This window comes from Zootoca vivipara, chromosome 1, assembly GCF_963506605.1.
Source record: "Zootoca vivipara chromosome 1, rZooViv1.1, whole genome shotgun sequence".
Classification (NCBI taxonomy): Eukaryota; Metazoa; Chordata; class Lepidosauria; order Squamata; family Lacertidae; genus Zootoca; species Zootoca vivipara.
Window position 1 is genome coordinate 99,786,928 of NC_083276.1, and position 25,215 is coordinate 99,812,142.

Consider the following 25,215-nt stretch of genomic DNA (forward strand, 5'->3'; position numbering starts at 1 on the left):
CACCTTTAAACACCAGGTCAAGGCAATTCACTAGGAGGATAAACAAGAATCTGTACGCACAGTTGTTTGTCCACAGCAGAGGCTAGTACATTTTAATTTGGTGCCTTTCCAGGTTTGTTTTCGACATGCATTCAGTGGTAAAGAACCAAAATGTCAACACCAGAGACCATATTGAAAATACTTTGCACAGGACTAGTGCCAAGGGTTAACACTGTTAGGCTTCTTTCAAGAGCCCAATCCTAGCAGAGGTCCACTCACAAGAATCTGCTAGACCTGCTCCTCATCTTCAACATTGCAACCTGGCTTTTCACTCACCTTTCACCATAGCCTAGCGATAGCAATGGTCAAAGGAGAGGCTGTAGATAATATAGCCTGCTAGATCACTGGCTTTCTGCCTGGTAGCAATGATGAAGATCAGAAGTAACAGCAGCTGCTGGTAATGGTGGTAAGGATGTAGATTCACTCAGGGGGTGGAATGGGAGCGAGAGGTTCCTTGATTTAGGGCAGGCATAGGCAAACTCCAGCCCTCCAGATGTTTGGGACTACAATTCCCATCATGCCTGACCACTGGTCCTGTTAGCTAGGGATGATGGGATTTGTAGTCCCAAACATCTGGAGGGTCAGAGTTTGCCTATGCCTGATTTAGGGCCTTCCAAAACTTGGAGCAGATGTGAACTTTGTAAAGTTGTTATCCGTCTATCTACCAATCCAAATGCTGCCAACTGCAGTAGCCTTTTGTGGGCTTCCTTCGCTTCCTGGTTTTGCTGCATGCATGGGACTGTGACGGGAGAGGGAATGACAATATATGGCTTGATGACTCCATTCAGCTTTGTCATATGTTTTGTTAGACTGCCCTATGTGACATATCGAAATTCATTTATAAAGGCAGTTTTGCATATCATTAATATTCTACAAAGCTATGTTTATAAACATACTTTGATATGTTGTCTAGAATTGTGGCTCAGTTTTGGAGGTATATAGGCCAGCATGGAACTCCTGAGAGTCTCTTTATACACACTGAGAAAGAGAGAATCTGCATATTTATGGTAGTTTTAGTTGTCATTTTAAAGGAGACTGTTGATGTTTGTATTGTTAGTATGACTACTTAGAACTTAAAAAGAATCCTGCTTGATGAGAGCAATGGCCCATCTGACCCAGCATCCTTTTCTTATAGTGGCCAAGCAGGTGTCTATGGGAAGGCCGGAAACAGGGCCTGAGTGCAAAAGCATACCCCCACAAGTGCCCTGGAAAAACTGGGACATCTTCTTTTGTTGTGCACCAGAACACAGAGGCCATTTTTGGCATTGTGATCTTGCAAAGTTTTGCACCGAGATCTCACCCTGGAAAAAGCATCTCTTTGGGGTGGATGGTATGAAACAGCACTCACCGCTCCTACTTGTCACTACACAGACATGACTTTGCTGCTTTCCCATCATTAGCATATATAGGTTTTTTTAAAATTCTCATTAGGGCAAGATAGAAGGCACTACCTTAAAGTCAGGGTTTTTTCACCAGCCAGAACTCAGTTCCAGCATTCTCAAGTGGGTACCATTGCCATTATAAGAGAACAAGGGAGGTGTTCATGGTGAGTTCTGCTCTTTATTCTAGAAAAATAGTACTGCTTAAAACGATTATACCGAGAGGAAAGGGAACATGAGGTTAAACCATTTTTTTACAAGCCCTTTTGATTTTATGGTGTTCACAGCCAAACCCCTGGATTTGGCCCAGTGTGTTCTGAACTGGGACAAAGTTCAAAGACGACAGGCTTGAATTTCAGCCAGCTTCATATTTTCCCCTTCTTCCCTTTTGCTCTGCAAACAGTTTGAATTACATAATTCCAGTATCAGAATGAGCTATAGTTTACCTGTCAGTAGTTTACCTTTCACATTCAAGCTGCGACCCCGATACTCTGTCCCATAAGACCTTGTTCTTGCATATTATTAAAAATTGCTCCATGGCTTTTTAAGCTAAGCAAAGGGTGGAGGCTTATTTTTATTTTGGGGGAAAAAACCACGATTCCTTTTGTTTGAAGTGATTTTAATACATTTGTCTGATGTACTGCCTTTTTTGCAGTAGCTGGAATGTAATTTGAATATATTAGTACTTTCAGCAACAGTGCTCAGGGAGCCTAGTTAATAACTTATGCATGGATACATAGATACACTTCAGACAGAGGTAATGTTTTAGCCCTTGTGTTGGTAATACTTAGAAAGATGGAATGAAAGAGTCTGTTCTTTTCCTGCCCTTTGTTGTGGCCATGCATTGTGGGGGCATGGAGCCAGGGTTCTTTCTGCTGCCTACACAGCCTGGATTCAATAAGCAGTTCTATATGTATATTATGACAATGTGGTCAAGGAAACCAGATTTCTCTCTCTCTCTCTCTTTTACTATACCTTTGTGTGCCTGTATGGCATAACAAAAAAAAATCTGGTGCTTATTTTTCTTGTACTCATTCAATATGTTAACATATTCATAATTTGATACAGGTTGTGTTCATCATATAATTAAAGTTGGAGTGTTAGATGAAAAACCAGCAAGATGTTACATGAATGGAAAATATTTGTCCTTTCATATACGAGTCATTACGGTGTTGTATAAAACTGTAAATCTGACGAATGATCACTAACCCTTGTCTGACTGTTAGTTAGATTCTTTTGAACCCTAGCCCTAGCATCTCACCACCACCCACCCTACCCACCCCACCTATACCCCGAATTGTATGACAGAGGAGGGTGGATAGGTGTTCCCTGGACCTGGCCCTTCTAATGCATCACCATCCATCGCTAGCTTCCACACCTTTGGTGAATCAGTGGCTGGACTGCTCCTGCAGGAGGCCTTCTTTACTCCACATGTGATTTAGAACTCTGGATCATTAATTAATTAATTGGAATCACTTATGAGGAAACTTCTGAATAGTGTTTCAGTCATGCTGAAACTGTGGACCAGGCAAGCTCCTATGCTTCCTGTCATATTGCGTATAATGTTGTTTACTAGTCTGTATAATGTAGATGTATCATCAATACCTTCTGTGCACCTTCTGAGGATAGTAATGAGAAGTCATAACCGAGATATAATACAGATTGAATTCCCTCCTCCCTCCTCCCCCAACCTCCACCTTTCTCCTTTCTTTTCAAAATTTATTTCCCCAAATCTAGGAAAGTAAAAAAATGAAATTGTTCTCCTGTCACAGGTTTCTCTGATCTTCCCAGCTGCTTTTCCTCCCTAATACTGACTTTTTCCGGGATAACTCTTTTTGTTGGAAGCTTCTAGGTTATGATTCACAATGTGACATGTGAGTTCATACTCTACCTTGCTCAAATCATGTGTCTGCACAGCATTATTCACCAATCACAGCCCTTTTCTTGTCAATGATTGCCAGAGGCAGTAGAAACAGTGAAGGATATCTATTGTGAAAAGTCCAGTTTCAATGTGTTTCCCCAATTTATTTACTGACCTTCGATGTAACAGCCACACTCTTGACCCCCATGAGATGGAGCCTAGGGGGAAATGGCACTGAGCACCAATTCCATATCCTGTTGTTCTGTAGTCTAAATTAAGTGCTAATTAATTACCCCTGGCATCTTTGCCTTTGCCTGTCAAATTGGATTTAGGATATTCCTTCAGCATTTAAACAAACAGCCTTCTATCTCCAACTGAAATCCCAAGAGTTAATCTTTCTTTTTCTTACAAATCCGTATTTAGAAAGGAAACAAATATGTCCATGTCCAGTGCAGGTAGCACTGAAATTTAAAGGAACAAGGATTGGTATTGTCAATTTTGATTAATAGCCCTTCATTAATAAACATCCTGTTACTCGTTTTCCACCTGCAGTTGCTGATGTTCCCTGGAATCAATTAACTCATATAATTTGATTTATTTTACAAAGACATTTTTGGATGTGTTGTGTTGATGATAAAGCTTTCTGTTTTCGCAGTTCTTGATTCAAAGTCAGATTGTTACCTAAGTGCTCTTTATTTTTTAATGTTGCAAGGAAATGTGGCTTCAGGCAGTCTGGAACTAAAAGAATGAAAGTAAATTTCAAAACTTAAAGCTGAATTCATAGAGAAGTATCTGTTGCCTACTGGGATATATACTTATCAGCTGTGCATAGGCAATGTTATTCACTAGACTGGACGACAGAATGAAAAACAAATAAGCTCAACAGCTCCATGGCCAAAGGTTATAAAACCAGCTATGATTCTAATTATCTGTCCTTCCACAAACAAATGAGACAGTATAAACAAGAAATAGGTGGACGTTTCCCACGCAGTCCAAGGAGGGCATTGTGCAGGCCTGTTGGGTCTTCCCATCACCATGCTTGATCCAATAGTACACTTAGATTATGTCTAACGTTTCTTTCTTCTGGGAATGCTGCAATTGTTGATCTTCTCATGAGGAATCTCTGACAAGCTTCCAAGGCATTCTGGGATCCCCAGAAAGTAAGTTGAAAAACAATACTTTAAAACATTGACCCTAGATTGGTTAATGTGAGCACAACAAAAATGCAGAGTTGGGTCAAAGCTTCTGTGAGGAGGTGCTATTAGGTTTTGACTCCCCCTTTGGGGAACATACTGATAAGAAGGCACCAAGAGTAGGGAAATTGGAAAGGTGCAAGTTGTAGGATGGAATGAAATGCTAAGTTACTTCCTGTCTCAAGGAAGGGAGAGAGAAAGGAGATGGGTCCCTGAGTAGAACCGCTGCCTGCAGGTGCAAGACTGTGGCTGGGCACAAATTGGTTGGTGGCCAATCTGCCTGTGCGTCTTCGATAGTGAGCAATCAGGAAAAAAGGATCAAGCAGTGGATAGAATGGGCAGATGCCTTCATAGTTTGTCACTAGTGCTGGTTTTCATAGAACCCTCCTAAAGTGGTTCCAAAAACAGAAAGCTTCCTTAAGGGAGAAACCTAAGTTGGTGTTTCCATAAGAGGTCCTGACTAACCCGAGAGAAACAACAAACATGGTAGAGAGGCAAGAAGATGGAATGAGGAGACTAGAGAATGGATCTAGCTGTAACTGAAGAGAGGTCTGCTGTCCTAGGCATCTATGGCGTTGAGATAGCTTGAATAAAAGAGACACACCTACAGCAGCCTCCTGGGGAATCAAAGAAGCCAAACAATTTTGGTGTCCGGGGGATGCTCAGTTATAGGAAAGAGGTTTCCTGATGGTTGACAGTTGCTAAGAGAAAGGATCGTTTTGTGAGAGATGGAGTGCTCTTGAATTTTGTAAGAGACACTAAATGACATTCTGGGAGACACTAAATGACAAAGGGACATAAGTAATGAGTTGTTAGCAGCAATAACAAGAAGTTGTCCACTGCAGAGTTGCACAACTGGTCAAACAGGATTTTTTAGCCAATCGGAACACCTTTCCAAGTGACAAAGGGTTCCACATGGGAAGAGGCATTGGTGCTTTTCCAGGGAATGCAAACTAGCATTTAATCCGGTTACCAGTGGAAGAAAATGTTCAGAAGGAAGCCATTTATTCTCACCAGGGTTAATTAATGACTGAACAGAGGCATATGCTTACATTAGACATGACAGAGGTTCCAGGAACTAATTAGGCTTTCACATGCATTTGTTCACCATGCGCTTGCTGTTTAGAGAGGTTGTTTAGCTGAAGCCAAGGTTTTCTTCCTCTGTTACTTTGCACTGCCATTGTGCTCATTGTATGTAGAGCAAAACCAAAGTGGCCACATAGCTCATGAGCCTATGCAGGATTCCAGCTGAACTGAGCTTCCCTGTACCAATTCCCCACAAATCTGCTCTGAAATACTGCGGAATAGCATGGGTGAGAAGTGAGAATGGGAGTGGCTGTTGGGGGAAAGAGCAATTGGCAGAAATCACCTCCTTCTCCCTTCCAGACTTCTCTTTGAAGAAGCACCTCTGGATCTAAGCTCCTTCCACTTGTATGCATGGTCCATTATTGGGGTTCCAGCCTTATTGCTGATCTCAGCCATCCCATTGTATTAATTAAGTGAAGCAAATCATGAGGAGCATGCCACCAAGAATGTCCATGTTATGTGGGAAAACTCTCCACTGAGCAGCTTGGAGATATATCCTTCGATCCTGCAATGAAACGTGAAAAGAACAGAAGGGAGAAAACCATAATAAGAGCTCTGCTGGACCAAACCAAAACCTTATGTAGTGAAGCATCCTGTTTCCCACAGTGACCAGAAGCCCACAAGCAGAACGTAAGTGCAATAGGAATATCCTACCGTCATTCCCCAGCAACTGGTATCATGCCTTGACCATGGAGGTAGTATATAACCAACAGGACTTGCAGCCATTGATTGCCTTATTCTTCATAAAGCCACGACTTGCTGTTTTGGAACCCATGCTGATTTTACATAAGCAAGACTTGTTCTTTTTATGTGCTTGATAATTTTATCTTTAATCATGGTTTCACAAATTTATCCAGAACAGAAATTGCAACTTATATGGGCTTCCTGCATTCCCCCAGATGCCTTTTTTATTTTTTTTTATTTTAATTAGTGTTACATTGGCCACTTTCAATTCCTCAGATGTGGAGGCCAGTCTTAGTTACAAGTTACATATTTGTTTGAATTTCAAGTTCTATAAGAACTTTCAGAACTCTGTGACTTGCTAATATTCAATATGTCAATAAGGCCTTGTCAACGCTATTTGCCTTAGTTCTTCAGGCTCCCTTTCTGAAAAGCTTAGTTCAGGCACAGATTCAGTTCTGTACATGGATCTCCTTTCTGGAGAAAAAACGTGTTGCATGGATTAAAAACCTGTATCCTGCAGATGTGCGCATGGTATACTCCTGAGTCAGTGATACAGTATATGTTTCAGTGGTGGAGTGGATCTACTTATCATTGATGGTATTGGCCTGGATACGGAGAGTATTCCACATACAAGGATTTCTGCATCAAGAGCCAAGCATGCAGTCTTGCACCCCCAGCCTTAAGCTGATATACTTTCCATGGTAAGACAAATTCAAAGAGACTTTCTTCGAAATAAAACTGTTGAGGTGGAGATGCTGCCAAAGTTCACATCACTTGGCTTGGAATAGAAAGACTTCCTGACATGTAGTGTTCATTTTCAATAGAAAGGCAAATATAAACATCTTCATACATCTTTGGTTTGGAATTTAATCTGAACTAGAGAAGAATGTAACTAACTCCCCCCCCCCCCCGTGCCCCCCCAACCACCCATGAGCAGCCAAGACCCTTCATGGCATCTTATACCTACGAAGCCAGCAAAAGTAGGGACTGAGTAGCTTAGAAAGCAAATGCTATTTTAAACCAACTGTGATTTATACAGAATAAATTGCATTTAAAAAAATGGTTAGCATGGTAGATGTATTTTTAGGATGATTAATAGGTTTGCTCTCTAGCTGTTTTGAATTGTGTATTTTATTTTTGGTACAAATTCAGAAAATGTTACAGCTTTTCTTAAATGTCCTTTATTTGTTTCTGCATGTTTGGTTCTGCAATAGGCTGTGCCTCTGGTAACATATTAACTTGCTTATTTAACACTATCATTTTGTAGGGCAGGACATCTTACAACTAGGTTATTTTCCAGAACATTTGGCACAGCTAAGGTATGAATGTTGAACTTCTTCCCACATAAAGAAAACAACGTCTTGCTTTCAAAGAGATCCTGAGCCATTAATAGCAATTTAAGGATTGATAGGAGGTCCAAATATTACAGTCCATTTGGCGATCATACTTTTCCTCTCAGATATATTTGTGCCTACAATGCATTTAACTGGCATTATTATATATTTGCAAATGAGATTTTATTTCAAGCTTAGATTACTTCTCAACCCCTAACGCCCAACTTGCTGGAAAATGTATGGAAAAGTCACTGTGACCAAGAATCTTAATACCTGCCATTTCTCAGGGGGTTGTTCCATGACAGATCATCACAAAACAAAACAAAAAATAACTACATGATGTCATATTTTGATTAAAATTTCTATACCAGATTATCTCATAGGTCAAAGTCACTTGTGTGAATAAAAATTTCCCTATGCCTTATAGTAGAACTTTCCAAACTGTGTGTTGCAACACGTTAGTGCAGGGGTCCCCAAACTAAGGCCCAGGGGCCAGATGCAGCCCAATCACCTTCTCAATCCGGCCCGCGGACACTCCGGGAATCAGCATGCTTTTACATGAGTAGAATGTGTCCTTTTATTTAAAATGCATCTCTGGGTTATTTGTGGGGCATAGGAATTTGTTCAATTTTTTTTAAAAAAATATAGTCTGGCCCCCCACAAGGTCTGAGGGACAGTGGACCGGCCCCCTGCTGAAAAAGTTTGCTGACCCCTGCGTTAGTGTATCAGCTGCAGTGTTTAGGTGTGTCACTTGAATGCTCCCCACACTCTTCCCAGGGCTGGGAAGGGGTTAATTTAACCTCCGGTTTGCTAGTAAAACTGAATTACTGTGTTGTGAAATGATGCATGTCTAAAAAGTGTGTCACCAACATAATAAATTTGGAAAGCTCTGCCTTGTAGTTTTTGAGTTGGGCAACTCAAAATGGGTCTACTAGACCCAACATTTTAAAGCAATGTGGACTAAAGTTGCTTATGGAGCCCCTCTGGGATTAGGGACCCTGGAACGTAAGCTTCATAAGTTTCATAGTAGATCCACTTCCGGTCAAGCTATCGAATATTGGAACCAATGGGGATTTCTGTAAGATTAATCAACTCGCACTGCACCAAGTAAAGTAAACTATGTTATCCACAACTGTAAATCCAAGGAATATTCTTACTCTACTATTTGAAGTAAAATAGACAATTGACTATCATCTAGGTTAGGGGTTGCCTGGGCCGGTTCACCCCCATGGAGATCGTTCCGTGGGCAGGATCTCGTCTGCTCAGAAAGGTTGGAGTGGGGACTTGAGCAATGGGGCCTTGTCATCAGTGGCCCCACCGTGACTATGGAGCTCTCTCCCACCCAGATGTAATGTGCAGGTGGCTTTTTCTTTGCAGGCCTTGAAGTGGCCATTAATGGCTCATCTATTTCAGATAGCTTTTCAGTAAAAAAAAAATGCTGCAGTCCTTTAAGGTTTTAATTAGCTGCAAGGTCTTTGAGTTGAATCAGTCCTCTTTTAGTACGACTGGTTTTATGATTCTTATATTTTGGTACAGCTTGGGGATTTTGTAATATATTTGTTGTTGTTTTGCATTTTCATGTGGAAGCCGTCCTTGAAAACTAGACTTAAACTCTTTTAAATAAATAAAACAAAAGGCTAAGTAGAGGGTAAGCAATTCTAAAATACTTGTGTGCATGTAGATATGTCCAGCAGTGGCAGGCTAATATGGAACATTGTTAAGTATGCATAGCATAATAAATGCCTCCAGTGGAGATGGTGCCTGGCAAGCTAGAGGTCTTAGATGATCTCTCCATGAAAAGTTGAGGTGGCAAAGTATCTCACTGGATTGAAGAACAAACTAAATATATGGTATCAAATATATTTAAGGGCTCCATATGTGCCCTACCGTAGACCGCATTACTTCATAAAAAGAGATGAAAATCAAATGACTGAAGCCCCTCCCCTGCATCATAAAACATTTTGTAGTTAGAAAATTTGTATTTCATGGGGAAAGGATCTAGTCTACTCTAGCTTGGTGGGTATATAAGATGGAGGCCTCTCATGTGGACCACTTGCCTCTAGTGATTCTGGTCAGGACAGTATAACCCTTTAGGTGAGAGTAAATGGCTACTCCCAAGACCATTTCGGAACTTGGTGGCCATAATAAAGACTTCCCACTTAAGGGGGGAAACTGGTTATCTATGCCTCCTGCTATGCACAGAATTCAGGTTTTTGCCACGTGTTGGCTAAAGGAGCTGAAATCTTCACAGCTACTGATGAATGGTTCATCGTAGGTTGACAAGGGACACATTCCATTTCCTCCCTGCAACTATGGGGTGCCCAATGGTTGTATGAATAGGTGACATATTTGTAACCCCAAATCCATCAAGCTGAACTTGCCAGGAAGTAGATGCTGTAATATTCATTGATAGCTCAAAAAGCCATTCCTTGAAGTATAAGAGATTTCTGCTATCCGGCCATTAAGGGGAAGGGAAAGTCAACATTCTTATGAGAGGGCATTGCAAGTCTTGTTTTGGATGTCACAACACAAAAGGCCTCTCTTTTCACCTGACATACCCTGTTTCTCATATTTTAAGACATACCCATAAAATAAGCCATAGCAGGATTTTTAAGCATTCAAGGAATATAAGCCATACCCCGAAAATAAGACATAGTGATAGGCGCAGCAGCAATGCCGGCCGCGGCAGGAGGAGGAGGAAAAAAATAAGACATCCCTTGAAAATAAGCCATAGTGTGTATTTTTGAGAAAAAAATAAATATAAGACGTGTCTTATAATATGAGAAACATGGTACCTCAGGTGGCACGTAGGTCTGATGCCAGCAGGTTCATGTATTGTTTCCCTCATGTCCCCAAGATGGGGGAGGACGACACATTCAGATTTTCACATGGCAGATTTGCTATGCGTCCTGTTTTTTGTGTTACACGAGAAACGGGGAAAGGTAGACATGTTGTTTCCACTTTCAATTCATAGACAGTTTGTTTACATTTAGTGAGAGATACTTTTGTCATAGACATCTTGCATTTGGGGGGAAAGAGAGGAGAAAGAGAGATGGGATATTGTTCTTTCATTTTATTGCCTATTACAGTGGTACCTCAGTTTAAGTACACAATTGGTTCCGGAAGTCTGTACTTAACCTGAAGCGTACTTAACCTGAAGCGAACTTTCCCATTGAAAGTAATGGAAAGTGGATTATTCTGTTCCAGATGGGTCCGCAGAGTATTCAACCTGAAGCGTACTTAACCTGAAGTATGAGTGTAATTGGTTCTGGAAGTCCGTACTTAACCTGAAGCGAACTTTCCCATTGAAAGTAATGGAAAGTGGATGCATCCGTTCCAGACGGGTCTGCAGAATACTTAAACTGAAAGTACTCAAACTGAGGCGTACTTAAACCGAGGTATGACTATTAGTGTAGGTGTTTGCATCAGCATCACATAAGTCCTTTATGGTTTTATTTATTTTTCTAGATAATTTGAGAGGTTAGGGTGTCCTGAGCTTGGTTGGTTTCATTCAGTTAATTGCAGTGTGGCTTGTTTGTGTGTAGGGGGACTAGGTTGTTGGGTCAGGGAATAGGTCATTTTTGTGTGTGCACGTGATAAAGGGGAACCATATCAGGGTGAAGGTGTGCTCCTTTGCTTGTTCCTGTGCTATTTTGAGTTTGCTGGTTAACTTTTCTAGTAGGGTGGTTTCCCATACATTTTCATACCAGTGATCTATGTTCCCTCCTGATAGGTCTTTTCAGTGTCTTCAGGGACGCAGATGGTGCTGTGGTCTAAAGCACTGAGCCTCTTGGGCTTGCTGACCAGAAGGTTGGTGATTCGAATGCCCGTGATGGAGTGAGCTCCTGTTGTTCTGTCCCAGCTCCTGCCAACCTAGCAGTTTGAAAGCACACCAGTACAAGTAGATAAATAGGTACCACTGCGGTGGGAATGTAAATGGCATTTCTGTGACAGTGTTCTGTGCGCCAGAAGCGGTTTAGTCATGCTGGCCACATGGCCTGAAAAACTGTCTGTAGGCAAATGCCGGCTCCCTCAGCCTGAAAGTGAGAGGAGCGCCACAGCCCCATGGTTGTCTTTGATTGGACTTAACCGTCATGGGGTCCTTTACCTTTACCTCTTACGAGTTCCTTGTCATGTTTGCTTGTTGTTGTCGTGGAAGATATTCAATAGGGCTAGTTCTGGAGTTGCTTCTATTACCTGTTTCGTTATTTTGGAAATTTCCTGCAGCACCTAAATCCAGAAGGACTGAACTTTGGGACACCCCAGTTGCTATTCCTTGCTATACATCCTTTTAAAGCTAGGTATTGTACCTGTAATCCCACTGAGGTGAAAATGGTTGTGCTGTCTTAGGTAAGAAAAGATATAATCTTGTCTTCTTGTAAAGCAGGTTTCAGGTGGTCCTTTGAAACCCCTCTTGAGTATTTTTCTTGGTGGTGCCAATGTTTTTGTTTTTTTAAAATCATTTTTATTAAGGATTTTCTTGGTTTACAAAGATAAGAGCAATGTCTCTCTTAACATTTTTACAACTCAGTTTCGTTTGTTGAGACATTGGTGAGGGGAGGGGAAGGATAGTAGGTGGAGGGAGGGTGGGTGGGGTGGGGTGGGCTTTTTCTTGTCAGCGACGTTTGCATAGGTTCTCTGTTGTTCGCTTGTTTTCCTTTGTTGGTGAGAGATGCTGGGGTTGGCCTAGGATCTGGTTGTTCCTTTGTGGTTAGCTGTGGTGGTCTTTGTTTTGTTTGTGAGCAAGGGGGTGAGTGTTGTGGGTCAGGTTAACCATATGGATTCGTATGCTGTTGGTGGGTTTTTGTCGTTGTCTTGTTGGGCTGTGTATGTGATAAAGGGAAACCATACCGGGGTGAAGCCGTCTTCTTCTATTTGTCCCAGTGTCAGTTTCAACTTATTGGTTAATTTTTCTAGTAGGGCTGCTTCCCATACTATTTGGTACCAATGGTCCATGTTTATTCCTGATAGGTCTTTCCAGTGTCTGGTTATGGTGCTTCTGGTTGCTGAGGTGCCAATGTTTTAAAACATTAGCATCTCTCTCAGATCTATTACGATTGTCAGTTCTTTAGTCTGTTTTACCGAGCCTGTGATTTTGTATTAATGGTTAGTTGATTGTAATAAACAATCCTGCACTACACAGGAGTAGTATGCACTTCCCCTGCCCCCAACACAAAGACTTGCCTGCATATTGGAAAGTGGCAGGTGCAAACAGGACAAAAAGAGGGCACCATTTCTTTCCAATTGGTTACATCTTCAACCTGTACCCAGATTAGCAGAGCAGAGTTAATATTACCATACTCCACACAATTGTTTGTGAAGCCTCCATTTCATTTATGATAAAGATGTTATATTTTAAGAAACTATTAATTAAGCCCGTCTGATTAGTGCCATATGGAGTGTGTTTTTTGTAATGGACACCAAGGCTACAGGCATGAGACTGTACTCCAATAATGCTTCCTATTTATATGTGACTTTTTCTAATATTTTTTTTAAAGCCTTAAATGAGTTCGTGTGTTGAGGGAATGTGGTAAACTGGAAGATTGGCAGGCTTCCATCACAAGGCAGTGCTCACTACATGACCCCACCCACTGATTTGATAAGAGACCTTTCTCTAAGGCATGGAACAGATACAGCATTTCCCCCCCTCTTCTTCTATTGCCATTTGCAGCAGCTTCTAAACTAGAAAACATAGTTCAGGGCAGAAAGAAATCTATCTTTTATAAAGCCTTTTTGGTAGGTTAGCAGAGTCAGTCAGTTGCAGGTTGCCATCTTGTAGATACCATTTGTCATCCGTGTCCCCTTAGTAGAACAATAAATTATTTTTAAAGATAAAGAAGTGCCATTAAAATAAAGCCTTTCAGTGGAATAGTTTATGCTTACGTTTATAGTGTAAGTCCAACAGAGTTCAATGGGAGTTACACCCTGGTAAGAGTGCATAGCATTGCAGCCTTAGGCCCATTCTTTGCTAGTGATATATGTGCACTCATAACATTTTCGTAGTAAACTCTTTCTACTCCAGCAACCTTACATACATAGTTTAAATAAAACATCTCTATATGAAGTTGAAGCTGTTCAGTGGAGCATGACAGACATATTAGAATGGCACTGCCATAGTGTGGAGTGCAGTTCATAAGCAGCTGGTGAATCTACTGCACTCCCTCATGTTAGACAAAATTGCTGAAGATTAAAGGCCAGACCCTCCCTACCTTGCTGCAAGGTGGTAGCTATACTGATTTCTCTGGAATTTTTGTTTTAAAAGTGTCCATTTATGATGTCTCTTGGATAAGATGCCTTGCAGAGAAATTTGTTTCTTGTACCATATGAATGGATGAGAAATAAAACTGAGCCGTCAGCTCTTAGTTATAAATGTAAGGGTGTCCAAAATGTCTTAGGTTGCATTACTGAAGGTTGTCTTTAAATCCCTATCATTTAAACGGAATTGTCTTGAGAACTCTTGAAAGCCTTGCTGCTTGAACTGTGCTAACAATCGTTTATCAGCAATCATTCACACTGTAAGTTATTGCTGTTTGGGGCAATTCAAATGTTAACACTTTTTAAGGGGAGAATGTAAAAAGAAAATAAAAATTCTGTGACACTGTAGTGGTCATATTGCATCACTAGAAGACAACCTGACTGCAAATAGCATACTGGGCTCAAAACACCATCTAGCAGCCCAGGCCCCCATTGAATTTAGCACTCTAAATGAATTTTGGAACACTCATGGGGTAGTAAGCAGCATACAGGCCAGACCCGGGATGGGGGCCCGGAATGGCATTTTAGTAGTGGGTGAGCAGTGGTACCTCGCTATACAACAAGGTTTTCTATGGCCGCTGCTTTGTCTTGCGAAGTGTGGCCATAAAAACCTCCGATCAGAAAACCTGCAGGGTATTCCTCTGGCGAAAGGGGAACCAGCTGTAGCTGGGAAGTAGGCAAAGGAAGATGAGCTGTCAGCACCTGTCAGCTGATCTTCCTCTGCCTTCTTCTCGCGCTGCAGCTGGTTCCCCTTTTTGTTCCGCTGGTCTCTGCTGCGAGCAGTGAGGGGAGACCAGCAGAACATGCCGGCTCTGTCGGGCGGGGGGGGGAGAGGAACGACAGGCAACAAAGCAGCCCTTTCTTGCCTGTCGTTCCTCTCCCCTGCCGCTGACGGAGGCACAGATCCTGGGGTTCGGAGAAGCGCTTCTCCGAACCCCGGGATCTGTGCCTCCCCCCCCCGCCTCGGGGGACTGCCGGCTGCCGCGGCGCTTGCTCGGAGAAGGCAAGCGCCGCGGCAGCTGCCAGTCCCCCGAGCTGAAGCGCACCGGGTGCAGCGCTTGGGGTGGGGGACTGCCAGCTGCTGCGGTGTTTGCCGGGCACTTCGGCTTGGGGAGGCAGACGGCAGCTTCCCGGGCTGTTGCCATCTGCCTAGGCGAGCAAGCGCCCGTCGCGCTTCAGCTCCGTCCCGCGGTGCTGAAGCATGGCAGGCGCTGATTGCCAGGGCTTGGGAAAGCAGTGCCAGCCGCACTTCGGCACCGGGTGACTGAGCCGAAGCGCAGCGGGCGCTGCTTGCTCAAGCCCCGGCGGCAGACTCGGCAACCAGCTGTGTCTGTGCCAGGCGGCGGGGAGAAGTGGAGGTTCCTCCACTTCTCCCCCCCCCCGCTGCCTTGCCCGACAGAGCCAGCATTTGACGGGGCTTCCGAACCCCCGTCCTATGCCGGCTCTGTCAGGCGGTGTGGGTGGGGAGAAGCAGAGGAACCTCTGCTTCTCCTGCCTGGCACACACCTCTCTTGGCTCGGGGAAGGCAGGCAGGCAAGAGAGTAAGCGCCTGCCTACCTTCCCCGAGCCAAGAGAGCAAGCACCGCTGCCGCTGCCAGCCCCCCGGAGCCCATAGGAACGCATTGATTAAGTTTCAATGTATTCCTATGGAAACCGGGACTCGCTAGATGAATTTTTCGTAGGACGAATTGAGTCTTGGAACGAATTAAATTTGTCTAGCGAGGCACCACTGTACTTTTGATGGGAGCCAAGCTTCAATTCCATCCACAGTGCCCTACCACCAACTTAATTTACACAGAATGCAATCTCATTCAAAAGAAACATTGTTACCCACCCAATGTTAAAATATCTCCCGGGGGGGCCAGTGAAGATGGCAGTGAGTTGTGTTACCGTCACTCCTGTGGCCACATGGGGGCGGGGGTACATCAGTAACACTATGACAAGCATTCCTTGAACACCTGGTGATTTAATATTTGTATTACTAGATTGAGCTCGAGGTAGCTCACAATAATACCCACAGCATTGTGGGGAGCATTGTAAACACTGTAATATCAAACACAGATAACATACGAATAACTCAAACAATGAATTCATCAAAACAATTACAATTTCATACCCCCACAAATATCCCGGTAAAAACCGGGACTCCCATTTTTTCGTGTGAGAGAGTATGGCAGCCATTTTGGATGCTGCAATCGCGCCCTGAAAAAAAGGTGTCTTTTCGGTTCTGTGAGTCACATGCAGGAGCACATCTGGTAAGATGCACATCCTGGTTTGGGGACCCAACTTATTGCAGGTCTGTGGCGGGTGGCACCCCCTCGCTAGGAAGAGGCTTCTATTTTGCTCAGTGCACTCCCCTAGGAAATAAGATATTTCATCATGTTAAAAACTATTTTCGCCCTGCAGCTCCCACTCCACTTGATCTGGGTGCTGGGCCGGGCCCAATCCACCTGCAGCTTCAGGCTCTCTATGAAAGGTGGCCCAGCAGAGGTGAAGAAGTGGCTCTGGATTAAAGCTCTGGCTCTATAAACCAGCATGTGGTCATGTCTAGACAATTGCCTATGTTACAGTGATCTGCTCCCACAGGAGAAAGGACATTAAGGGGAAGAAACATGTTTCAAAATACCACCTTGGACAATATGAAGAAAGGGCTCCAGTGCCTGTTAAGAGGAAATAATATAGAGTTTATCCACTATCTTAGATCCAAAAATATCATTTCCACCATAAGATGGGCCATTTTCATCATATTGCCAACAATTCAGTTTTTCCCCTCTCACTTCTATTTCATTCTCTCTAATAATTAAATCAAGATTTTAGTTATAATTGAAGCACCACTGAAAAATGAGAGCGCCACTGCATTTTCTGTTTAGTGAAGTTTCTTTTCTTTTAGTTGAATTCATTTTTTAACCAATTCCTTACCTTTTTTGCCACCAGGATAGCAGCCAAGGAGAACGTGAATCTTATGTCACAGCAGAGTTTGGGGATAGTTTTTGGACCAACGCTCCTTCGGCCTGAAAAAGAGACAGGCTCCATGGCAGTGAACATGCTATACCAAAACCAGATTGTTGAGCTAATGTTAAGCGAGTACACCAAGATCTTCGACTGCGAGAAAGACTGACAGACAGGGAGTGTTACTGAATATATTCACATCTGTCTTTGAATCTAATATTTTTACATTTCTGTAAACATCTTTCTGAAACATTTCTTTCCCCCTCAAGTGACAGATGCCTCGTTTTGTGAAAACTTAATGACAATTTTGTCTTTAAATTTCCAAACATTGGAATAAAAATACATTGTCAATATTTGCTTATATGTACTCAGCATTAACCCTTTGAATGAATCATTCTCTGCCAGCACTCCCCCACCCCCACCCCCGGGCTTTGCCATTTTGCATGCCTTCATTTTACAGCTGGGATTTGACAATATGGCCAAATCCAGATGAAAGATAGCTTAGAGGCATATGCAATGGCACTCCCAGACAAGGAGGGTTGGAGGTTAATGGGTTTAAATTGGCTTTTGGAACAATTAAATTGGTGTAGTGATGCAGTCTATCACCTAATAGCAGGTACGTACACTCAAAATGATTTTTGTGCGGAAAATGATCACGTTGAATGCTTCTTCTCATTTATGACAGCTACAGGTTCAAAGCATTGTCATAGATTTTCACACAGGCCTAAATCATCATAGGTTGGGGGTGCTGTAAATGTTTCATTTGCAAACTTAAGAATGAAATTAATCCCCAAGCCTCGTTGTTTCAAATGCAACAGGAGCAGTGCATCAAGTTACCCAATTGCTGATTTTGAATACAACATCCATTTTGAATTTTCCAACACTTTAGCCGACTTTGCTCTTTCCCCAGCTATGTCATGTTTTGTAGAAATTTTTATTATGCTCCCGAAGATGCTTTATTGGTGAACTGCATTAAATTCATCTAGAAAGAACTTTTTTAAAAAAGCCTTTTCATATGCCCTTAGGATTACTTGGCTAGACTTGAATCAATTTATACATTTGATGGTTAGTTTCAGTTGTCATGGATAAACAAAAGGGTAACTGTCTAGAATATATCAAATATTGTTTTATTCTGAAATGTATGTTTCCAGCTATACACATCCCCTATCCTGTTTTGTAAAAGTATTCCGCTGATAAAATGTAGACTTATGTTTGACAGCTTTTTAATCAAGTTCAAAGAGAATAAATAAAACTAATCCAGTGTGGTAAAAGAGTCCGCCTGGCTATCGATTTGTTCATAAAATGAAAAATAAACCATGTAAATAAAATGTGTGAAAATGCAGATCTAGAAGCAAATATTTTGAGCAATTAACCCCCCCCCCAATATAGGATTAATGCATAAATCTGCTGTGTATGAGAGATATGTCTCAAGTATCAAATCTAATAGTCAGGAATTACAATGTCATTGTTCAACACCGTTTCTCAGCCTACTATGTTGTTAAGCAGTTGAAGCTGTGTTTTAAAATGATCATCAAGGAAAATAAATGTACAAGGATGCTGCTGTTTCATTAAACAACTACAAGCACCAGGATTAATGGGTAAGATATACAGAATCCACAAGTGAAAAAGCACTAAGCTATTGCTGAAGCAACCACACCGGTAGTAAAGAACGGTGAGAATGAAGGAAAAAGACACCAAGCAGTAGCCAGTCAGAACAATTTAAGGGAAAGGAGTAAAACTTTAGGATACACATGTCCAGTTGTAAGATGTCTCAGGGTTGGTACTGCATGGCATGATTACCTTCTTGCTGAACATGTGGATGGTTCTGTCATCCTTGGCAATGTTTAGTATCGACTAGAGGGAGGGGGTGTTTTCGTGGCTGGAATCAGATACTAACCCCAAGAAGTTGTTAGATTACCTATTTATTTGTAGATAGGTCATAAAATTTATATACTGCTTGATTGGGTTTTTTTTTTGGGGGGGGAACCAACCCTCAAAGCAGTTTACAAGACAAATCAATAATATTGTGCCCGAAAAGTGTGTACTGACTCATTGAACTTCCATTTCCCCCCCAGACAGGAATTAAATCAGAAAGAATTGGGCATAAGAATGTTCAGAATATCAGCCGAACTGCACTGCTCATGCCAGAAATTGAATCTTGGCTTTCCCATGAGCTGACATAAAGCATGGCTAAAAGAGAGCCTTCCTATTCGGGTGAGGGGAGAAGCCAGGGCAAGCACAGACTGTCATGGGAGGAAATTAATAGTTCAGGGCCTGTTTAGGAGAGAGTCGGGAAAACAAGGCAGCTTATGACTCTGTGTGTCCATGATGTACTCACAAATGCCCTCAAAATGCTTCATTTCTGACCTCATCATTGGCACACCAGCAGCAGCATCTACAGGCATAACAGTGGGGGGGGGGGTGTCCTTGGCAGGGTAAGTGCTCTCCAGCCACTGGGACTCAGAAGAAGAAGGTGGTGATTCCCCCCCAAAAAAAGTAGTAATTTGATTCAGTATACCCCTATACCCCCCCTAGCTTATTGCAACAACTTTCATTCAGTGTTTGTAAAATGTGGCCAGTTGCCAGAGATATGGGCATTCTTAGGGCATAATCATATACAGTGGTACCTCTAGTTACGAACTTAATTAACTAGAGGTGTGCTTTCACTAATGGGGCCTCTAGCTGCTGCTGCGCCACTGGCATACAATTTCTGTTCTCACGCTGGGACGAAGTTCTCATGCCTGGCTGAAAGGTATTCTTGCAGAGGGCCTTCTTAGTAGTGGCGCCCGCCCTGTGGAACGCCCTCCCATCAGATGTCAAAGAGAAGAACAGCTGCCAGATTTTTAGAAGACATCTGAAGGCAGCCCTGTTTAGGGAGGCTTTTAATGTTTAATCGGTTATTTAATTTTTCTGTTGGAAGCCGCCCAGAGTGGCTGGGGAAACCCTGTCAGATGGGCGGGGTATAAATAATAAATTGTTGTTGTTGTTGCTGCTGTTGTTGTTGTAATAATGTATCCTGCTTGCCTGGATGGAAAGTGTGTGTGTGTGTGTGTGTGTGTGTGTGTGTGTGTGTGTGTGAGAGAGAGAGAGAGAGAGAGAGAGAGAGAGAGAGAGAGGGAACACCTCTACATCTTACATGGCTAGAATATAGTAAACCACCTACCCATGATGACGTGCTCCTTTTGTGCACAAAACAAAACATGAGGTCTAAAATGCTAGTGGATAATAACACTGCTATTTTTCTAGAAAAAGAGGTGTCAGAACTCACCATGAATATCTCCCTTGTTCTCTTACAATGGCAACGGCACCCGCCTGAGAAGTGACGAAACTGAGTTCCGGCAAGTTCCAGCTGGGGGGAAAAAAGCCCTGGGTAATAAGTAATTTTACAATTGGATTTCATATGCAGAAATATTGATTGTGCAGAAATGCTTTTGTGTTTGTTCTTTCCCCTTTGCACCTACAAAAACTATAGTCTGTGAACTTGCTCCTCTCTTCTAGTTCTCATTAGCTATTGGGAGTTGCTTAGATAACTATAGGCAGGATTGAGCCTACAGTTCTGCTAATGAGACAAAAGTAGCAGTTTACATCCCTGCACTAATTAAATATGTGATATTATAGTTAGGATTGCTATTTGGTCTAGTACTGTTATGATAGTACATATGATTAGTATTGTACTGTGTAGTGAAGCATGTTATCTTCACAGCCATCAAGAGCACAAGTGGCTCCTTGAGAAAGCCACATGACTTAATGCTCCTGTCTGCTGTTTCTCTCTCTCTCTCTCTCCCTGCTCTCTTCCCCCTCTATGTGAAAACATTGCCTTGATGCAAAGGTATGATTCTTCATCGAGTGCCCAATGGGGGTGTTTCATCCAAACTCCAGCCACAAGATAATCTTGTCTCAACATGAAGTAGCCTTAAGCATGAAGGAAGGTTTATATCTCATACATTTTTAATCCTACTCTAGCAAGTGTAACTTATTACCTTTATATGTTAAATCCCTCTATGTTCTAAAGCTTATTGATATCAAGGAAGGAAGCTTCGCTGGTTGTTATAACCCCGAGCCTCCTTAAGATCACTAACTTATCTTCCCCATCCCATCCCATTTCTTTCCTCTGGTTCTACTTTTGCAACCTCTAACGTGGATTTAGAATCATCGCTCCTCGCTTACAAGGCACAGTTTTAAGGTTATTTAATGTGAAGCAGTTCTTACCACCCTTTCGTTTCCTTTAAAACGCAGCAGTAAAATGCAATGGGCCCCCTTGCTTTCAATAATGATTCATGAAACTATTTCAGTGGCAGAGACAAAACAATAGCCCACGGTCATTTTGAGTGTTAGAACAGAGGGCAATTCATCAACCCGCATTCTTTTTGCCATTTTGTCAATCTGCCCGTGGGTTTGGATCAGGGGTTCTTTCTTAGTTTTGGCCCATGAATTCTTCAACTGCTCTTCTCCAGGGCTTTTTTTTTTCTAGAAAAAGAGGTGCCAGAACTTGTTGACCTTTCTTTGGGGGAAGCACCCAGCCAAAGATGTTGCTCTCAGTGTTGCAGAGAACCACACATGGCTTAGGCTATGTAGTGTATGGGACGGTGAGCTGATCACACCCCTAAAAAAGGAGAGAGCGTTTTCAAGGCCCATAAGAACATAAGGGAGTCATATGTTCCCTATAACCAGCTGCAGTCAACAATTTGGCTGCAGCTCTTTGAGACAGTTGAATTTTTTGAGCACTTTTCAAAGGCAGGTGGGTGGATACCTGGAAGGCAGTTTCCTATGTTCCTATTTGTTTATTGATGGAAAAGGGTTATCCTTCTCCACTCAAACACTATTACTGTAGCTAGGACCCATTTTCTTTTACCTAAATTACAGAAGCTGGGGGGGAAATATACCGTAAATATACGGGAAGACACCTTCAACACAGCACAGGTATATGTTCTGTCCCCAAACTGCTTTTCTTTTTAACCACGATCCTCAGTGGGCTTTCCTTTCTGAAACCATCGTGCTATAAAGTATTTATGCCAGCTTACAATTTCTTCTTGCACTAGTATCTTTTTTTATATAAAAAAAACCCCAAACCCTTATTAAAAATGCAAAAGGACTTTAGAGGTACTCTGCATATTCAGCGACGTGTGTGTGTGTGTGTGTTTGGGTGAGTGAGAAAGACATCAACAATAAATGAGCCAGCTAAACAATAAAGAAAGATCTCTTATCCCGTGGCGCAATGAATGTTTTATTAATAAATGGTTTCCTTTCTTATTTCTCATAGAACCATGTTTTGGAGTCAATTGCTGTGGTCCAGAAAATTCTTTTCTGATGGGTGTCAGAGGCCAAAAGCCACTCTTAAGTGCTGCCTAATTAATTTTCTACTGCCGATCCACATGTACATTCCTGTACATGCATATATCTGCTGCTTCCATTGAAATAGGGCAATCTGCACACTCTTAGGAGCAGCCCCCATAGCTGCCACGTTTTCCCTTTTCTCGCGAGGAAGCCTATTCAGCATAATGGAAAATCCCTTAAAAAAAGGGATAACTTGGCAGCTATGGCAGCCCCTTCTACCAAGATGAAGACAAAAGCATTTAGTAGAGCCATACCGTGTTGCAGACTTCCAGCAATGGTACAAAAATGCATTTCAGCTTCTGTTTTAGCTTCAGCATCCGTAGCAGCTGTATTTTTCAAATGCTGGGGACGTGGCTAACATTTGCCTGTTGAAGATAACAACAGAAAGATGCTGAGTGTTGTTCTAATTCTCAAGTTTGATCATTTTAAATGTGGCAGCTCCCCTTCCCACGCCTAATCTAGCCAGGTGAACTCTAACAACAATGACACATAGTTTAAAAGGCCATACAGTATATAGTTTAATTATCCAAAGGCCTGGCTATAGAGAAATGCTTTCACCTGGTGCCTAAAGCTATGTAACAAAGGTGCCAGGTTAGCCTCCCTGTGGAGAACACTCTACCAGCAGGGAGCCACCACAGTTAAGACCATTCTCATGTTGACACCCTCCAGGTCTCGTGGAAGGGGCATATGAAGAAGGGCTTCAGATGATGGTCACAGGGTCCAGATTGGTTCATATGGGGAGAGGCGGTCATTGTGGTATTGCAGTCCTGAGCTGTTTAAAAGACTGCATGAGCCCCCCCCCTTTTGGAAAGAGTATAACTGCCCTTTGGTTTACTCAGACGTAAGACCCACTGAACCCAATGAGCTAACTCCCAAGTGAACATGCATGAAACAGGCTGAAATTGTATGTACAATGGGAATGAGTCCCATGGAGCACAATGAGATTTAACTCTGAGTATACATAGATCGGATCAAATTTTAATCCCTATTCTGTGACTCATGTGCATTCTCTCTTTAGCCTAAAACATGACCTCCTACATACATGTGTGGGGTTTTTTTTAATAGTGCAAAATAATATGTCGATCTAGTGTGTAGGTGTGCAGATAACAACAAAATGGGGATCAATATGCTTAAAGACAGGGCCTCTGTTTGTGGTGCTAATTCTGTGTTCATAAAAAGTGCATTAGTAAAGTGTCTGACCTACACTGTAATGCCTGATCTTCTCCCCACAGATTGTCTCTTTCAGCACCCTGTTAACATCTACTTTAACATACCATCTCATATTATATTGAAATGAGATCTGGCACTTTTTTTTTTTTTAAAAATAAATTTTTATTCAATTTCCAATTTATCCAATTAAAATAATAAAAAAAACATTCTTTTATACACAACATTATAATTTTTCATCTAACATTTTGCTCTGCCGAGCTACGACTTCCCCCCCCTCCCTTCATGCGGGTTTCTTGTTTACTACATTTTTGCAGTTCCTTTTTAACTGTTTGGTCAATTCGTAGGATTTATTTCAATCCTGCAAGTGTTTTTAAAGATCTACAATTTTTCTCCATATAATCCACATATTTACTCCAGTCTTTTTGAAACCTTGTCTCCCCCTGGTCGCGGATCTTGCAAGTCATCCTTGCGAGTTCAGCATAGTCCATCATTTTAATCTGCCACTCCTCAATCGTTGGAATTTCTTGTAATTTCCATTTTTGGGCTAACAAAGTCCTAGCCGCGGTTGTCGCATACATAAACAATACTTGATCTTCTTTTCTAATCTCTCCTCCCATTATTCCTAGTAAAAATGCTTCAGGTTTTTTTGGGAAAGTATATCTAAACATCTTTTTCAGCTCATTATATAACATCTCCCAAAATCTTTTTACCTTATCGCATGTCCACCACATATGATAAAATTCACCATCTCTCTCTTTACATTTCCAGCAAGTTTTGTCACTCATTCTATACATTTTGGCTAATTTAACTGGTGTTAAATACCATCTATACATCATCTTATACACATTTTCTTTCAAGGCAGTACATGCTGTAAATCTCAACGTTTGAGTCCATAATTTCAACCACGCGTCATAATCAATATTGTGCCCAAAATCTTTTGCCCACTTGATCATCACTTCTTTTGTCAACTCATCCTTCGTATACCATTCTAATAACAAATTGTACATTTTTGACAGAAGCTTTGTTTTGCCTTCTAGCACTTCTATTTGGAATTTGGACCTTTTGTCCTCAAAACCTATTTTCCTGTCTTCCCTAAGAACATCATTTATTTGATGGTATTGTATCCATCCTGTTAAAACTCCTTTAATTTCTTCATAGGGTTTAAGTCTCCATCCTTTATCAGTTCTTATCAAAATTTCCTCATAAGTGGCCCACCTCCCCTCCATATTTACTTTCTTCACTGTTAATACCTCTGCTGGTGAAACCCACCATGGTTTTTTGGTCTCTAACAGCATTTTATTTCTTTCCCACACCTCGTACAGAGATCTTCTTATCACATGATTGGTAAACCCAGTATGAGACTTCTTTTTGTCATAACATAAATATGCATGCCACCCAAATCTATTGTTAAAACCTTCCAAATCTAGAAATGAGATCTGGCACTTTTGGGGTCCTGTGCAAGATGAAAAAATGGGTCTCCAGCAGTCTTCCTCTTAGACATAATTGAAAAAGAGGCAGGCACGGGGGCATGCTGTGATTCACGCTGCCAGACAGTGATCTTGAATCATTCAAATTATGAGAATACCGAGACAGCTGTGCGCAAAAAAGATGACAATTTGCCATACTGTTGTTGTGAAAATGAAAATTTGAATCTAGTGGTTCAGTATGAAATTGGAGGAAAAGCAACCCTACCCAGTTATGCTGGGATCTTTCAGTAGGCTATATGTTCAGAAAGTTCAATGATAATTCCCAACCCTCACCCTTGTTAGATACATTAGACCCCTGCAACTGAAGGAGGATGCAGTGGAAAGTATTGTGCTGTAGATAGCTTGTCTTGGCTTTTTTGTGGGGAAGTGTCATAGCTGACCCAGTTTGACTGCAGTGCCCATAAATCTTTCCATCAGCCTTGCTTAGATCATGAGGTTTTAAGC

The 25,215-nt window shown here is 42.0% G+C and overlaps 2 protein-coding genes across 6 annotated transcripts in view; one reads left to right on the forward strand and one right to left on the reverse strand.

Moving 5' to 3' along the window:
• The window catches only part of ARHGAP15 (Rho GTPase activating protein 15), a 375,586-nt gene extending 357,535 nt beyond the window's left edge, over positions 1-18,051 (forward strand). For both annotated transcript variants that reach the window (XM_035130906.2, XM_035130887.2), the window contains one exon: positions 16,766-18,051. In XM_035130906.2, coding sequence (XP_034986797.2) covers positions 16,766-16,949 — 184 coding nt within the window. In that variant the 3' untranslated portion in view covers positions 16,950-18,051. The remainder of the gene's footprint in view (positions 1-16,765) is intronic.
• Positions 6,016-25,215, reverse strand: part of GTDC1 (glycosyltransferase like domain containing 1) — a 340,919-nt gene continuing 321,719 nt past the window's right edge. For all 4 annotated transcript variants that reach the window (XR_009558256.1, XR_009558255.1, XR_009558254.1 and 1 more), the window contains 4 exons: positions 22,369-22,479; positions 20,049-20,129; positions 16,751-16,842; positions 6,016-6,063 (listed from right to left, as the gene is read on the reverse strand). The gene's annotated coding sequence lies outside the window, so the exon portion shown is untranslated. The remainder of the gene's footprint in view (positions 6,064-16,750; positions 16,843-20,048; positions 20,130-22,368; positions 22,480-25,215) is intronic.